Consider the following 18,415-nt stretch of genomic DNA (forward strand, 5'->3'; position numbering starts at 1 on the left):
TCCCGCTCAGACGAGGGGGACAAGTGACTCAGATTCGCAAATCCCCAATGGAGCAGACAACAAGTCTCCAAGTCCAAGCATTTATTAACTACCCACAATGTACTAATTGAACACACGATAGTTGGCTAAGTATATAGCAAGTTGTGGCAAGCAATACAATATGCCTTGCATTTCTTAATGGGAAAGGGAAAAGAGGGAGATAGAGGGAATGGGGAAATACAGATCACCAGTCTGGGTTTCTGCGTCGATCCCGCCGGCGAGGGTTCCAGGAGGCAGCCGTCTTTTTCGCTTGCATCCGTCTTCTTCGCTTCACTGCACTCTCCAGAGCCCCCTCCTTTCTTCCCCCCCCTTGATTTATACCCACTTTCCTTGGGTCCGTCCCCTAGGTCGACCCACATCCCTACGTATCCCATGTACGGGGAGGGGTAAGGTGTTTCATGGGATGATGTAATTAGCATGATCATGTTAGCCCTCGTTAGCATATTGAGGGGTGTTAACTTTAATATGCATTTGGTGGATAATGAAGCAAAGGTCATTCACCGGACAGATGGCCCTTGAAATTTGTCCAGGTGCCCCAGAGCAGAGCCGTCCTGTCTCCACAGGGCTCCCTCCTCCAGCTGCATCCTGTGTTATTGGGGCAGCCTTATCAGCTTCGACCTCCACACTATCCACCCCGTGACTCATAGTTTTGTCTTGCGTTTGAGGCATTTCTTCGATCAGCCTCAACTTTCGCTTTCTCAGGCTGTTTTTCTTAGTTTCTCGCAGGCCTGGTTTCTCATCTCTCACATCCCACCCTGTGACTCAAACACTCCAAGTTCTTCTTTGACCATTATGATCTCAAAAAGGTATGAGGAAAAAGAAGACAGAAGGTGAGAGAGCATATAGCTAACAGCTGCAAGGCATACTATTAAAAGCAAAAATTTGCATAATATCACAATACTAATATTTACAAGCCATCTTCCCCACCCCGTGAGTCCTGAGGATCCCAGTGATGTGACCCATGACCCAGGGTTCCATCCATCAAACCAGTCCATCGGTCGAAAAAGTTCTCTGGTCCTGTTGGCGATCTTCTTCATCGTGGCACGGGTCTCCTCTATAGAGGTGGTGGCATTGTGGATGATGATATAGCATTCTCCCTCAGTTAGATTCAGCACACCGCACAGTCCATGTTCCTTCAGCAATGCTAGCCGGATTCTGCAACGCCATCCTAGATGCTTGTTGGGTCTGCACCTTTAATTCCTTAAAGGCATACCTTGTTAGTACATAGAATTGCTAAGTTAAATTTTCTAAAACTATTTGAGGTTACACAATCACATTAGCAGGTCTATAAGGGTTTAAATGGGAATATAATTTAATATTCAGGTACAATTCATTAATGCTTAATTTGTGGGATCAGACCCCTCCAGCTAGTCTTTGATGACTGCATCTTGCTGTTGGTGGATGTGGTGTTGTAAGGACCACATCCAGTTATATGAGCTAGCACTGTGATCTGTTTGGTATTTGCAAGCACCAGTTTGCAGTCATGGGTGACTCACAGGCTTCCTTTATTTTGGAGGTGATTCCCAATAAGGTAACTTAAGGCACAACTCCAGGTTAGCCTTCCAATAAGTGGACTCATTAAATGTACCTGTAAAATTTCCTGGATTGTTGATTGTAATTGATTGGCAATGATTTATTCCACACTCAGCAGGTATGATTCCACAAATTATATAATAATGTAAGCAGATTACAAATAATACCTAGCCGATAACGCCTATAACTATTGAAAGTGCTAAAAGTAACATAGGTCTCCTGTTGTCCAGGATCAATGCCCTGTAAAACACATATATACATGACAAAACAATGATGGTTAGAAAGAAGGGACAATCCACCTGGTATTGATGCAGTATTCTTTCCCATGGGCATCAGTAGCCACCCATGAACAAATATTGATGGGAGTTTTTAGGGTTAGGGGTACTTGCCCCACAGTGGGCAAGTCTACTAGAACAGGTTGTCTAGGATAATGGAGCGGGTTTGCAGGGTCTTTAGTCTCTTTTTTCCTGGCGAGTATGGACGGAGGCTTAGGACAGAACGCGGTAAGTCGTGGGCACCCATTAATTCCCCACTGGCTGTTTATCCTCATTACTGCGTCTGGCACCCGTTGTGGCCATCCTGGTTCGAGGGGTTTTAGGGCCTGCTTTAGAAGTCCATCGGTGCGTTCCACAATCCCATTTGCTTGCGGATAGTATGGAGTATGGAAAATCCACTGGATTCCTTCATCTCGAGCCCACTCCTGAACCACCCCGGCAGTAAAGTGACTACCATTGTCTGATTGGATCGATTTGGGCTTAGGCAAGCAGCTAAACCAGCGTTTTAACCCCTTCACCGTATTTTCTGCCGTTGCTCGAGATACAGCTTCTGCTTGGGTTAGGCCTGATACTATTTCCACCCCCACCAATACATAGCGTTTTCCCTCGGAGAGCTGGAAAGGGCCAATATAATCCACCTGCCAGGTGTCCCATAGTCCCTTGTTGTCCCTTAGGTGTAGGGGTTGGTCCTTAAGAGGGTTGTGCTCTCCCAGCCAAGTACGACATAGACTACACGCTGAAATAATGGTATTGCACAATTCCCTGGTTACGGACCATCCCCTGCTTATTGCCTCTTTAAACAAATCTTTGCTTCCTGAATGACCCCGCTTTACATGCAGCCATTCCAGTAAGTGTTCCCATTTCTCCTCCTCACCTTCTGTAGCCATTCTCATCAAACGAGTCATTGAATCCACCTGGTTGTTTAGCAGGTGGGCAGGGTGATTTCCTGACTGGTGTGCAGCAACCCATCCTACTAAAAAGGACTTCTGTTTTGCAATGTTTAAGATTTCCTCCCACTTCTCACGCTGCCACACCGGTACCCGATTTACTTCCCAGTGGTTTTGTTCCCAAAATGTGAGCCGTTCGGTACACCCCTTGAACACGGCATAGGAGTCTGTGTAAATAAATCCTGGTTCTGTAGTCTCAGCTTCTTTAACAATCACGCTCCATACCGCTGTTAACTCTCCCACCTGAGCACTTCCCTCACCCTCTGTTATGATTTGGTCCCCCCGAGTCAACATGCAGTGCTACCGCTTGGTATTTCCATACCTTTCCCTCTCTTCTAGAAGATGCATCGGTGAACCATACATTCTTTAGATGGGTTTCAAATGGGGGAGCAGGTTTTATGTATGAGGGAGGAGGTTCAGGGTGGTCGGAGGGTGGATCTTGTATTTTGAGCACTTTGGGTGCCCCCTCCTCTATCTGATACGTGTGGCAGTAATGATCTAATTGTGCATACCACTTCCTCACTGTCTCTCGCTGCGCAACCCCCACAGGAGTGGGGGTTCCGGCCAGTGCTGGCTTCAGGACCTTAAAGGGTCCTCGTAGAACGATTGGTTGCTGCCGTATGATTTTTTCAGCTTCCTGCAAAGCTAGGCTAACCACAAAAAGACCCTGCTCCCAGATCGAGTAAGGCTTTTCTGCATCTTTGAAACTGCGCGAATGAAACTCTATAGGGCGGGTGGTACCCTCCGGCCCACGTTGCCACATATGTATGGATAGTCCATGAATTGCAAAACCCCACTCAATTTGGAATGGATCTGTTGGATATATCGGCCCTAAGGTCTGATATACTCCAGCCTCAAAGATTAACGGCTTTAAGGCTTCTTCATGGACGGGAGTCCAGTCCCAAATAGCCCTTTTGTGTGTCAAATCATATAAAGGACGAGCTATGATGAAAAATCGGGGATATGTTTCCTCCAAAATACCAGCAAGCCTAAGGCATGTTGCAGCTCCTTCTTATTTCCAGGGCTCTTTACTTCTTCCAGGGTAGTTAAAGTTTCCGGGGGAATACACACTGTTCCTCCCCGCCACCAAATACCCAGAAACTTTACCTCAGAGGATGGGAGTTGTACCTTTTCGGCTGGAATTTGGAGCCCTAAATTTTCTAGGTGGGTGATTATCTCTGTCTGGGTCTGTCCCACTGCAGCAGCATCAGAGCCACCAATCAGAACATCGTCAATATATTGATATATCCTGACCCCTTCCCTAGGAGGTGTGGTGGTTTAGCTCCTGCAGGGGTCTGAGACCACGCGGCCGCTGCCCCTCCCCCACAAAGGGAGTGAAATACAAAGCCCCGAGGCTGAGATAAGGAGAGGTTTAATACAACAGTGCAACAGCAACACAACAAACACCAACAATAGCAATAACACTAATAGTGATAACAATGAACAGAGCAAAATATCTACCAATACAGCAGTGAGAGGACCAGTTGTACAAAACCACGCGCGCCGCGCTCTCGCGCCAGGATGTGACGTCCGCATGGTATCTGAATAACCCGGCTAGAGCTCCCCCCCCCACTGCTGGGGAAACTTAACCCTATCCTGGCTAAACCAGGACAGGAGGATTTGAGCAAGCTCCTGCGCTAGTGCATAATGAGCGATGGTCGGCGAATGGCGGTATCCCTGGGGGAGACGTGTAAAAGTAAATTGCACGCCTTCCCATGTAAAGGCAAAGCGATCTCTGTCTGCCTCCTGTATGGGGACCATAAAGAACATATCTTTCACATCAATAGTTGCTAAGATCTGGTGGGCTTGTTCCTGTATGGTTGCAATCAGTTCAGCTATGTTAGGCACTGCAGCTGTTAGAGGACCTGTATTGGCATTTAATCGCCGATAGTCAATTGTCAGACGCCACTTTCCGTTAGGTTTACGGACTGGCCACACTGGGGAATTATAGGGTGAGTGAGTTGGAACGATTATCCCTTGCTCCCGCAGCTCTGCTATTACTGGAGTGATCCCCTCCCTTGCACCTAACGGTAAGGCGTAAGGTTTCACTTTAACAGTTTTAGAAGGAGGAAGCGCGGGCGCTTGCTGTAAAAGTCTTATAGAGGCAGTTGGGGACCCAAATTTCCATTCCCTTCCTTTTGAATCCACCCAGGCTTGTCCCTTCAATAGGTCAAGTCCCAGGATATTTGTGGGGAAATTTCCCAGGATCATAACAGCCTCTGTTGCAGTTTCATTCCCAGGTAGCCAGCATTTCACCCGAGCAGTCGGCTGTGGCTTAGAGTCCCCGAAAACATCTGTAACCCAGATCTGCTTTTTGTCAGCAATTATGCCATTGCGCTTGGCAACCTCAGCTTGGAGTGCTGAAATCTGAGCCCCCGTATCTACTAGAAATGTAACTGGAGTTTTAAGGGGGCTGAGCAGAAAGGTAATCAACAAGTCTCCTTTAGTATTCTCTGTGAGCCTCCTTAAGTGGACGCACCCACCATCCCCCAGCTCACTTACTGGGGATGGTGCGTCCAGTTTCCCGACCCTAAATCAATCAAGCCCTCTTCAGGGGCAGTTGGTGTTTGAGAAGCAATTACCACCATCTCGTTAGGTTTCAGTTCTGTCCCGCCCTTTGCCCGAAAGGTCTGCTCGGTCGGGGGGGGGACACACACAGCTTTCTTTTGTCTTTCCAGGCTCGAATGAGCTTTTCTAAAACCGTAGTAGGCATACCGTCCATTAACTCTCGGGGAATCCCCTGTCCGATTCCCTCAGTCCACAAGAGGTTTCTCTTTGTTCTTAAAACTTGCGGAGGGGAAGGAGGCGGATTTTCCTGCTGTTCCACTCTGCGTACCGAGGGCTTATGTTTACCCGTTCCCCTGGTAAGGCTCATTCTCCGGCTGTAATTTATTAAGTCCTGAGCTATCTCTCCCCAAGTCATGGGTTCTCCCCCTGCCCGTCTCATCCCTCATGGGGCTAATGCATTCCGCAAACGATCTTGTAGTTGTACTGCATGTGATTTCAAAGAGTCCGGCAAGCCCCGAATCAGGGGAGTCATTTGATCGGGGTTAGCAATTAATAGCATCGGGGAAGGCTGCTGCGGAACCAAACGCCTGTCATGCATTAACTGGAGACAAGCAGCCTTCTGCAGACTTTCAGTCAAATGATTTACGGTTGGGGTCTCAATACATACTGGATCCCCCCTTTCCAAGGGGTCCAGACCCCCAGCCCAATAGGCAGCTCATTGAGTTAACGACCACGGCTCTCTCTGGTCGTCAGTAACTAAGAAAACCCCTGGCCCCCAGTACCCCTGGGCCTCATCTTCTGATAACAAGATTCGGTCGCCACCAGTCAAAGATACCCTCCACACGTATTCAGTCTCAGTTTCCTGAGCTCAGTCGCTGGATACGGTGTAGTTCAAATGGTGACCTGAGGAGCTCTTCCACCGTGACCCTCGGTGGTCTCCGTTTTAATTAATGGTCTTAAATTTGCCCCCTCATTTTCAGGGTAAAGAATTTCTCGGCTTATCTCTAACTCCTTTGTTGGATACAAGGGTCTGGCTGCTGCTTTTGCCAGACTCGTAACTCCCTGTTCACTATCCGGAACAGAGCCGAGATCTGTCCGGTTGCAGGTTTCTTGTTCATTCCCCTCTTTTTCGGACCGTGAGGTTTTTTCTCGGTCCAAGGCATGTAACAGAGCCATGTGAAATCGCTGAGAGGTGTTACGCTCATCAGCTAATTGGCTTTTCAGAACTTCAGTTTGTTCTTGCCAGAGTTTAGCTTTTTGTTCAGTAACCTTACATTCCTCAACCAATTGATCCTGGAGAGTTTTTACCAGATCTTGTAAGGATTTGATCATTTCCCCTCCTAGTTCTTTGTTAAAATGTTTATCTTTTTGGGCTGCAGTCAGTGCTGCCCCTAATCCAGAGCACACTATAACTTTTCCTTTGCCTGGTCTCGACCCTTGCACGCCCGCAAGCACACTGATATAGCTTGCCACTGCTTCTGGATTATGCCAATTATCGTGGGCCCAAACCTCTACTAAAGGAGGAGGACAAGCCTTATACTCCTTCAGTTTCTCAAAAATAGGGGAGCAGTCAAGCACTGACATTTCCCGGCCAGTCATGGCTTGCCACTGCTCGAACCTCTCCTGGCTTAGAGCTGAGAGGTCACTTCCCGATTCTCCCTGTCCGAATTTATCGGATAGAGAATCGGTATCCCTCCGACCCTTTCCCAGCATATAGCTGAGGGGCCAATTCCCAGTTCTCCCTGTCCAAGTTTGTCAGATAGAGAACCGGTATCTCTCAAGACTTTCCGACACCGAAGGGGATCCTGCCGACTACGCCAATTTTAATGTCACGTCCCGCTCAGACAAGGGAGACAAGTGACTCAGATTCGCAAATCCCCAACGGAGCGGACAACGGTGAGACAAGTCTCCAAGTCCAAACATTTATTAACTACCCACAATGTACTAATTGAACACACGATAATTGGCTAAGTATATAGCAAGTTGTGGCAAGCAATACAATATGCCTTGCATTTCTTAATGGGAAAGGGAAAAGAGGGAGATAGAGGGAATGGGGAAATACAGATCACCGGTCTGGGTTTCTGCGTCGATCCCGCCGGCGAGGGTTCCAGGAGGCAGCCGTCTTTTTCGCTTGCATCCGTCTTCTTCGCTTCACTGCACTCTCCAGAGCCCCCTCCTTTCTTCCCCCCCCTTGATTTATACCCACTTTCCTTGGGTCCGTCCCCTAGGTCGACCCACATCCCTACGTATCCCATGTACGGGGAGGGGTAAGGTGTTTCATGGGATGATGTAATTAGCATGATCATGTTAGCCCTCGTTAGCATATTGAGGGGTGTTAACTTTAATATGCATTTGGTGGATAATGAAGCAAAGGTCATTCACCGGACAGATGGCCCTTGAAATTTGTCCAGGTGCCCCAGAGCAGAGCCGTCCTGTCTCCACAGGGCTCCCTCCTCCAGCTGCATCCTGTGTTATTGGGGCAGCCTTATCAGCTTCGACCTCCACACTATCCACCCCGTGACTCATAGTTTTGTCTTGCGTTTGAGGCATTTCTTCGATCAGCCTCAACTTTTGCTTTCTCAGGCTGTTTTTCTTAGTTTCTCGCAGGCCTGGTTTCTCGTCTCTCACACCCTGTCCGCGCGAACTGACGCGCTTCAACCTTCAAGGTGACTTGAGGCTCTCCCTCTTCCCTGGGCTTCTGCCTTCGCGTCTTGCGGTTTTGCCATGGGTTTTTGATGCTTTCGGGAGGGTCCCCCGCCGCTATCCTCCTCTTCGGAGCCCCTCTCCTCAACTATTTATAGCTGCTATAGGGGAGAGAAATATTCACTGTTCAGTGAACTCCTGTTACAATTTCAGAGGATGTGAAGCACTACACAGTTTAAGCTGAGATGTGTTTTAAAGGAGTTTGAATTTCCTTGAGACATTAATGTATTCAGACAGTAGAAAATACAAATATGTATTTTGGCCAATAGGCTTGTACTCAGTACTAGGATGATTTTGTCATAATCATAGAATGGTTGGAGGTGGAAGGGATGTTTAAAGATCATCTAGTTCCAGCCCCCCTGCTGTGGGCAGGGACATCTTCCACTAGATCAGGTTGCTCAAAGTCCTGTCCAACTTGACCTTGAACCCTTCCAGGGAGGGGGCGTCCACAACTTTTCTGGGCAACCTGTTCCAGTGTCTCACCACCCTCACAGTAAAGAATTTCTTCCTTATATCCAATCTAAATCTACTCTCTTCCTATTAAAACCATTGCCCCTTGGTCCTATCACTACAGGCCCTGGTAAAAAGTCTCTCTCCATCTTTCATATAAGCCCCTTTTATATATTGAAAGGCCACAGTAAGGTCTCCCCGGAGCCTTCTCCAGGGTGGACAACCCCAACTCTCTCAGCCTTTCTTCATAGGAGAGGTGTTCCAGCTGTTTGATCATTTTTGTGGCCCTCGTCTGGACCCACTCCAACAGGTCCATGTCTTATGCTGGGATCTTCATGTACCTTGTTATCATCTCTCTTGCAAGTAGGCTATATTCACATTATTCATCTAAATGCCATAACTTTGTATTAAACTGGGCACTACCTTAAGCTACCAACACAAGAAACTGAGCAGTACTCAGTTTGCTTAGTTGGCTTTTGTTTAGAGCTAGGTAGGTGAACAAGCAAGTTCTTGAAATCAGTCAGGAACTGTCAAGCTCATTTTCACCTGACAGCAAAAAAGGGTAGTCTCTTCTCAAACTCTTACTTCAATGTTGTTGTAAATATTTGTTAGTTTGGTACATGTCATTTTATGCATGGAAATTCTGTATGGATAGCCAAGAAATTTTGGATGTAAGTGAATTTGAGAGAAAAGACATCTGGCTTTAGAGCTTGAGTCCTATCAAAAATAAGAGGTGCCTAAGGTGAGCAGTTACTGAACAGGGCAAACACTCATTCTGAGTAGCATGCATAGCTTCTCCTTTGTGGTTTTTGAAGCTTCTGTAATAGATCTTCCTTCTGTGTACCTGTAGAGTTTCTCTTGTTTTGGAAGGCTAAATGGATTGCACTGTATAATAAGATTCAGAGTCTCTGAGCAGAGGACAGAAAACAAGTTTTGTGCTGAACCACCCTGCTGAATATGTGGGTGGTTTTTCTACTTTTTAACTACTTGAGCTGATTTAGTTAAATCTTACTTTGTCTCATCAACCAGTAATGGAAAACATGAAATCTGAAATCTGTGTGTTCATGTTCTTTTACTTTCTGACAAAGGATTTCGTTTTGTTTTTTTTTTTTAGAAGTATGTTTTTAAACTTTTTTCCTCATATAACTAAGGGGTGACTAATGATATGATGAGAATACTTGTTTAGTGGTTTCAGTCAAGTCCCAAAGTCTTTTGGGTTTCTATTCAGAATTTTTGTGATAACTTTTATTTTAATTTCTAGCTGATAGTTCTTATAAACATGTTTAAATGGAAGTTCTATTTATTTGGTCTTTTAATAGTCAAAAATTGCAAATAGGGTCTTTACTGTAGCTGTTCACATGGAGGGCCTCATTTTTGAAAACTTAAAATTCCAGCTGTTGTTAAAACTGGAGATGCATCTTTCCATGGATTCAGTACAAGCTTGAGTGTTGGAAACAAGATGTATGTAGTCTTATTTTAATTATGCCATTTCTGTCAGTTGATATATGTCCTCTTTATTTCCCATCTGAAAATCCAAAGACAGAAATAGTTATGAAAACTTTTAAGGTTAATTGCACTTTCAGTGTGTAACTCTTGTGTGACACTACTGCTATTATGAAAATTAATTTTCAAAATACATATGCCAAAGCTATGCTTGGAACATGCACATAATGTTAAAGTTAAAGAATTTGTTTGGATCTGTAGAGAAACCTCAATTAAGTATTTCTCTGTAGGTGTGAATTTAAACATCCATAGATGAAATTCTGAACATGTTTCTACAGATATATGAGGGGTTTTTTTATTGATAACATACATGTGTGTCGTAATTAGCTCTGCTTCTTTAAACCTGCCGACCCACATGTCGGTGGTGCTCAGGTCGCAGGGACTAATACCGCGGGAGGTTAAAACCTTCTCGGAGACATCAGCACAAACACCAATGTGGTGGATACAAAATGTCCGTTTATTAAACTGCGTATCTTACATATATATGTTCGCCAAGCACCTCCTTCGTGGGTGTGCCCTTAGTGTTACAAGCCTATCCATCACCTTACCTCGTAACAAGGGAGGGCTACAGCTATTACTTCCGTACATTGCGAGATCTTCCGAATGCCACTCCCTACACGACCCCCTCCCCATGCTTTATAACATCGTTATTCTTGGTTGATTGTCATTATTGCGCTGTTCCAAGCGGTGATGAGCAAGACCCATATGTCGGTCTAAGAACAAAACATTAACCTTCTTAAACAATCTACAAACTACAGCACTAATACATGTAAAGGCGATACAAGTAGCAAGAAGCACACCACATATTCCAATAATTCCCCAAATGAGCCAATCCCAACTAAGCTAATTAGTAATCTAAGTCCACACGTTGTCAAGCCACCCAAACCATTCTGGTTTTACAAAGGTGGCTGTGATGAAGACATAGCAAGATTCTGCCCCTGTATCCAGAGGAAAACAGACGTCTTCGCGGTGATGTTCTCATGCCCGCTCTCTCCAATATCCTGCGTGAGTCGGCAACACGCAACCAAGGAGGGTGATCCACCACCAACGCTGTAACACAAAACTCCATCTTATGTTAGATCAGGTTTTACACACCGTGCGGGTATCCATTGGATTAGGCCGTCCTTTTCCACTGCTGCGTACCCACACCCAAACACCCTCAGTGACCACTCCGACTCCCAAGCTATCGCGCCCAGTTCCCTGATCTGGACCAAAGGATAGTTCTTCGTCGCCTGGGCTGGCATAAAATGTTTCCACAGGGGAGGTGTAGACTCATCGCCTCGAACAAAATGATTTAGGGTATACAAAGCGCGTCACAAAAGAGCCTGTTGGCGGTCTATGGGTATTGTCCCTCTATGACCTTCCCCCTCCCCAAGCTGTTGGAGTTTTGCTTTCAGGGTGCGATGTGCACGTTCCACTATCGCTTGTCCTTGACTGTTATAAGGAAGGCCGTGTACTAATTTGATGTCCCACAATGCACACCATTCTTTTGTGCGTCTAGCAACAAAACAAGGGCCGTTATCTGTTTTGATCTCTTGTGGCTTCCCTAACAAGGCGATAACGCCTTCCCAATGAACAATAATGTGTCTGGCTGTTTATTGTAGAGCTAAAGGTGTCAATGGTTACTATGAGATACTTATTTGGTTTTAACAATTCACATGCTGTTACATCAGTTTGCCATATCTGATTGGAAGAGAGACCCCGTGGATTGACACCTGCCTCCCACAGTGGGCCTCTTCTTTGTTTTGCAGCTGCACCTGCAAGACTTATTTCAAGACTTTATCAGTTAAGGGTTAAGCAAACTTGAAAAAACACAGCATACTCAAAATAGTTTCACAGAAGGCTAGAAACAATACAGCAGTTACAGTTACTAGTTAAAAGAGTAGGCTAATTTCACTACTTTGAGGGATATGACTAAATACTACAAAAATAAACAGTAAGGAAAATACGAAATAGCACACTTACTTAATGGGGTACTAACATTCAGATCCGCAATTGCTGGGGAACCCTGGATGCAGCGAGAATTTAGAGCACCCTTCCTCGCAAACCGGAAATCCTACGCGATGCGTCCATCCGTAGGTGAGGCATCCAACATCGCTGCAAGCAGGTCCAGCCTCATATATCTAATTCAGCAGGCCAAAATAACTGGCAACTTTCTTTGAGCGGAAACATCTGATTTCATCCTCCTGTTGGGTTCCACCCAGAGCCTGGCCACCACTCAAGGGGGAAAACCAAGGGAGTTTCTAATAAGGTTAAACACTTGAGTCTTTAATTCTTAATATCGCTAAACAAGGAAAGTTGAATACACACATTCTTATAGCATTACATCCTACATTTTGTCTAAGCTACATCTTTCACTAGTGACTAGTAAGCCTATATATCTCATCAAGGAGTTGCAATTGCTGTTAGCATTTTCTCTTAAAAGAGTTGGCAACTGTAGTGTGATTAAGGACAGAGATAGTGTACTTTGTCCTATTGCAGCAGCAAGCATTACCCATCCATTCTGCTTAAATGATCAGTTGGAGAGATGGCGAACTGTTGACACAGGGGCATCCACAGCACCCACAGCTGGCTCCTGAGTGTCCACCAAAAGCTGCCTCTCACACCTCGGGTGGGGTCACACACAGCTTGCTGGTAACCTCCAGGGACTGTGACCTGTGAAAACACAAGCATAACCTCTTCCCCGGGTTATTAAAGGATGTGGTCCTTCCCAATTACCACTTTCCAGGACTTGAACCCTGCCCTGGACTTCTTGTTGATCTGGTATCTGCGACGAGAAGTGACGCAATATTGGTGGCACCTTTCATGATCAGTTTGGCAAACATTTCTGGACGAGTAGTGACCATCTTGTGCATTTGGTGTGACAAAAAAATCCATTCAACAATAACAAGAGGGTCACTAAGTGTTTCATCCCACTGAAACAGCAGAGCATAGGGCTGCCCTGGAGGGTTAAATAATATCAGTTGATATGGATGGCCGGGCACACATCGCGATGATTGTGTTTCTGAGATGGCGTTAGCTACCCGGTGGAGATCTTGTTTCGCTGTCTCTGTAAGTACTCTGGGTGATGTCAGTGAAGGATCTCTTTGCAAAATATCAAACAAGCTACGCAGATCATCATTAGTTAGGCCCAACAACAGCTGTATCCAATTTATGGCTCCCAACAGTTTCTGTCAATCATTTAAAGTCTTAACATCAGTTTTAAGTTCAACCTGTTGGGGGACAATGGTCTGTTCACAAATTCTCCACCCCAGGTACTGCCACGGTGATGATCTCTGTACCTTTTCAGGTGCTATTTGTCACCCCATTTGAGATACTGAGTCTTTGGTTAAAGCAAGAGGCTTTTCCATGATCTCCTGTGTTTCTGCTGCTATAAGGATGTCATCCATATAATGATAGATAACAGCCTGGGGGACCTGCATTCTAACAGGGCTCAAAGCCTTTGCAACAAACCACTGACACATCGTGGGGCTGTTTTTCTCTCCTTGTGGTAAAACAACCCAGTGGTACTGTCTTGCAGGTTCACTAACATTAATACTGGGAACAGAAAAGGCAAATTTAGGTGCATCATCCAGATGCAAGGGAATGGAAAAAAAAACCCAATCCTTTAGATCAATTATTACAAGATGCCAGTTTCAGGGAATCATTGTTGGGGAGGGCATTCCTGGCTGTAACGTACCCATATCCTCACAACTGTGCCATTGGCAAGGGCCACTGACCCACCCACACAGGTGATTCTGTTTTCCAGGTTAGTTGCAGGGTGGGTTTAGGGGTGGGTTGTGCTGCAGTGGCAATTAAGACAAATTTGATCCAATTTGAGTTCCCCATTGAGCCATACAGTCACGACCCCATGATGTAATAGGGGTTTCCAATATAAATGGATGAATATTTGCTACCCAGTTTTCTGGGCCCCTTACATGAATGAGATCTTTGCTTTGAAATGTTACAGCAATTCAAGACAACAACTAACACAGAATTACTGCCTCCTGCTAGAGGAGATATTTCACCTGTGACACTTAAAACACTGAACCTGAACAAACAGGCAGCACCAGTGACCCAGCAGGCGGGCACTAGGGCGCTCTGTCAGAGAACTCCGCACTCTGCAGCTGCAGCTGGGCTACGCCTCATGCACGTAAACCAATCACAGAACCACACAAAGGGGCCCATTACACTTATTACTCACACAACATCAAATGACAAACACTACAAACATCAAAACACCATTAAGAATATATAAAGCCATTGCTTATTGATTATGTGGTCTTGGCAGACAAGAGACGCCACATCCCAGTGTCAGCACCTTCTGTAAAAACTGCCGCTTGTGGCGTTGGGGCGGGGCGGGCCGAGGGCGCGGTGCTGGGCTCGGCCACAAGCGGTTGCTCCGCGGTGGGGGGGGGGGGCTTGGGAAGGCCCGGGGCTGCCGCTGCCAACTCCGCGCTTGCAGGCCAATCACCCCCTTGATCACGCGCTGTTCTCGCGGTAGCATCTTCTCACAGTTCAGTACTTTTCCACAGTTCAGTGTTGCAGCTGTCCGTTGTTTTTCCCTGCCACCTTGGCACAGCTCAACAGCCTCTTATCTTTCTTCCAAGGCCTGTTTTTCATCAAAGCCTAGCACTTTCTCACAGGCTGTGCAAGGCTGACAGGCCAATGCCTCCCACATCTCACCTTTCTGTTTTTGCAAAAGCGCTTTCCCCCAAGCCATTAAATGCTCCGGCTTTCCTAATTTCGCTTGTTCTGCTAACTCCGCCTCTATTTGCGGCCAGAGCTCTGGCTTCATACAGTCTATCGGCTCTGCTAAAACGCCGAGCCTTATCAATCTTTGCAGCATCGCTTTCAGTGTCCTCGACTTCATAGAAGTCTTATGTTGTTTACCCCATCTTTTCAGTGCCTTAACTATGGCATTCATGGCGCGCCGTAGAGTCTCCCGTCCTGCGTGGAGCTCCTTCACCTCCTGCTGTGCACTGCCGACTGTCACAGCTCGTCTCTCGCCGGATCACGTCGGGGTCACCGTTTGTCGTAATTAGCTCTGCTTCTTTAAACCTGCCGACCCACATGTCGGTGGTGCTCAGGTCGCAGAGACTAATACTGCAGGAGGTTAAAACCTTCTCGGAGACATCAGCACAAACACCAATGTGGTGGATACAAAATGTCCGTTTATTAAACTGTGTATCTCACCTATATACACTCACCAAGTACCTCCTTCGTGGGTGTGCCCTTAACATTACAAGCCTATCCATCACCTTACCTCGTAACAAGGGAGGGCTACAGCTATTCCTTCCGTACATCGCGAGATCTTCCAAACGCCACTCCCTACACATGTGTCCAACACTGTCTGACTGGGTTCTTTAAGATATTCCATATGTAGAGGGTTTAATGTTTAATACCAACTTTAGTTTTTTGAAGTTATTTGACATTACATGGGACTTTGATTTAGCAGATTGATACAGCAATGTATTTAAACCCCAGTACAAGTACAAGTTACATTTAGCAGAGTATAGCAGTTGCAATATACAGTCAAATTGCAATACAAATGTGATTCTCATTACTGGTCTCCATCATGATGCTGGGCATCCCCAGTTGTTGGGAAGGAATATGTGGGTTGAAACTGGCTCAAGCCTGTTGCTCTCTTCAAAGTTCTTTCTGTTAGTTGTACAGTTTTTATACTGTATACACTATACTGAGTCTTTATACTCAGTTTTGGCTATATACTGAGTTTTTATACTCAATTTGGCTGAGCCACATATACACCCACCCATTCTGGCCTCACTAACTCAGGAAGATATGTATTTGCTGCTTATTATTGTCAACTCAAGGGCAGTTACACAGCTATTTGATTCCCTCAACTGTTGTAGCCATTTACCTAGAAGAAAGACTACCTCCCATCTCCTTTGTGTTGAGAAAAGTTCAGCTTTTTGTAACAATCACTCCCTACTTCTTTACTTAGCTTCGTGAGTACATAGTCCTTGCCTGTCTCCTCAGAGCCCCCTTCCATTATAGGAGCTCATTGATCAGTCACAACACTAAGTGTTTAAATTTCTTTACTTAAAAAGAGAACTTTTCTGTAAGATACCTTTTTGATGTTGTGTATAAACACACTTTATTATTCAATAATTCCATCATTTATATTGTAGGTCATGCAGGAGTCTCTGTGAGCATGATGAAGAAAAGAACTTCCCACAAGTAAGTTGCTAATATCTTTCCTATAGTTCTTAATAACTGGAAGTACTGTTCTAGAAATGTATCTGTATTGTTCCAGTCATTTTGCTCTTGAAAATCATGTGTAGTAGTATTCAGACAGTGTATGTGTGTAGAGTCAGACTTCAATTCTTTTGGGAGGACAGTGGGAAAGAATGCACCATTGGTATACTTCTAAATGTAATTTTTAATGTTGCTCTGAGAGAAATTATCCTGTCAATGCAATTCTGTAATTTACTCTATAATTCAGAGACAAGAGGTTGTAAGATGGAAATTGGGCATGTGTACTCTAGGATTCATTGCAGCTTTAGTTTTTGAAAAGGATTTTTCACCTTTTTTTTAAAAATAAAGAACATACTGAAGTACTTATAAGGCAGCTGCTATTTGTGTGAAGGATACTTGGTTATCCTATACATTCATGGCGTGTATTATTCTCTACTACATTTTGAAATAGTAGCAGCTAAATGCTGCTATGAGTAAATGTGAGAAGATAGAGGTAATAGCCTTAGTGTCTAACAGCTAGATGTTGCATCTGGCTGCATCTCTGGTGAGTGAACGCTAAAATAAGCTGGGGAAAGGTGAAATTTATTAAAATGCTACTAGTTATATTTTGAGTACGAAATCCTGTAGTGGTGATATACAACATGCATCAATCCAAACCAATTTGTCTGGCAGAAGAAATATCTTCTGTGATTAACATTTGAATTAGTATTAACTGTTTCCCAGACACAACACCTGATGTAAAACTACTCTTAATTCCTTCCACCAACTCTTCACTATTCAGTCTTGTCTATCTCCTTACAAGGCAAAGATAAACATTTATTTGTATAGAGCCAGGTAGAGTTAAAATTTAATTTCTCTTGTTCTTTTTCAACCGCTCAGAGAAAGGCGTGTATGATGGGAAGACTATCAGAGGTGGGTTGCCTTTTGTACTTGAGGGTGGCTAGATTTGTCTTTATTGTTGTGCTGATATACACTTATTTCAATACCTAAATAGGTTGTATATTTTTTAGCATAAAGGCTTTTAAGGGGCATATTAAGTCATGATCATAAGTCACATGATTTTGAAGAATTTAATTTAAGTGCCCAACTGAGTTTTATGTTAAATTAGCCTAGTTTAAGAATTGTTTGGTAAAGGTTTTATTTTGTACCAAACCAAGATGACTTTGTGTGCTGCTCACTGACTTCTCTGAGAATGACAGAGAATAGTATAGAGTTGGTTTTATTTGATATTCATTGCTTACATTTTTGAAATGAACAGTAAATAGTGCTGTAGACATGTTTATAGTAAACAAGTGGGATATGAATCACTGTTTTAAAATGTATGCTGATACTACTATGAGCTGTTACAGCAGACCATGAATTAGTAATGCATACTTTGTCATTGATTTAGTTATGATGACTTTTACATTCCTCATTTAAAGAAAAAGAGGAACAAGTCTACTGGCACTTGAAGTCCATAGGGGAGATTCTAAACTAGGTTCAGAAGTTCATGGGGGAGGGAAGAACCAACAGGATGGAACAGGGCATGGTCCAGTAACTCAGGAAATGGTAAAATGAGCTGTGTGGATTAGTATTCTGAACTCTTCTTAACTAAAATGGTAGTTAACCATCGACCCTTTTGGAAGGGGGTCCCATGGTTATAGGTCAGCTGCAAAAGGGCAGTTCTTCTGAGTGCTCTGTCAGTGTCAATGGGTAGTGATGATCTCTGTGAATATGAAGCTGACCCTATTTGTGTCAGACCAGTCAATAGTCTCTTGGCTCTCATCCTTTCCATCCTTGGTGTGTAAGGAAAGAGTGCACAAAACAGTGCAAGTATAAAATCTTCCTTATGCTCTCCGGGTTTCTCATAGTTGGCAGTTCAAGGACTTTGAGGTGGAGGCTGTATCTGCAGTTTAACTATCACTGTACTTATCCCTGGTGAATTTCTGATCACACTTTAAACTAACTTGTTGTGGTGGGTTATACTTGGCTATTGGCCAAACTCCCACCCACCTGCTCACTCCCCCTCCTCAGTGGGGCAGGGGGAGAAAATAGGATGAGAAAGCTCATAGGTCAAGATAGACAGGGAGATTGCTTACCAGTTACTGTCACAGGCAAAATGCTTGATTTGGGGAAAATTAATTTATTGCCAATTAAAATAAATTCAGATGTTAAGAAACAGGAAGACAAACATTAAAACAACACCTTTCCTCCCCCCTTTCCTATGCCTAACTTCACTCCTTCACTCCAGACTCCTCTACTACCCATCACCCCCAGGGT

The 18,415-nt window shown here is 44.7% G+C and overlaps 1 protein-coding gene across 3 annotated transcripts in view; it reads left to right on the plus strand.

The window, feature by feature from the left end:
* LOC141917734 (spindlin-Z-like) overlaps positions 1-18,415 on the plus strand; it is a 134,833-nt gene that overhangs the window by 99,165 nt on the left and 17,253 nt on the right. For all 3 annotated transcript variants that reach the window (XM_074811149.1, XM_074811151.1, XM_074811150.1), the window contains exon 3: positions 16,090-16,138. In XM_074811149.1, the coding sequence (XP_074667250.1) occupies positions 16,090-16,138 (49 nt within the window). The remainder of the gene's footprint in view (positions 1-16,089; positions 16,139-18,415) is intronic.

The sequence above is a fragment of the Strix aluco genome, chromosome W, assembly GCF_031877795.1.
Source record: "Strix aluco isolate bStrAlu1 chromosome W, bStrAlu1.hap1, whole genome shotgun sequence".
Taxonomy (NCBI): domain Eukaryota; kingdom Metazoa; phylum Chordata; class Aves; order Strigiformes; family Strigidae; genus Strix; species Strix aluco.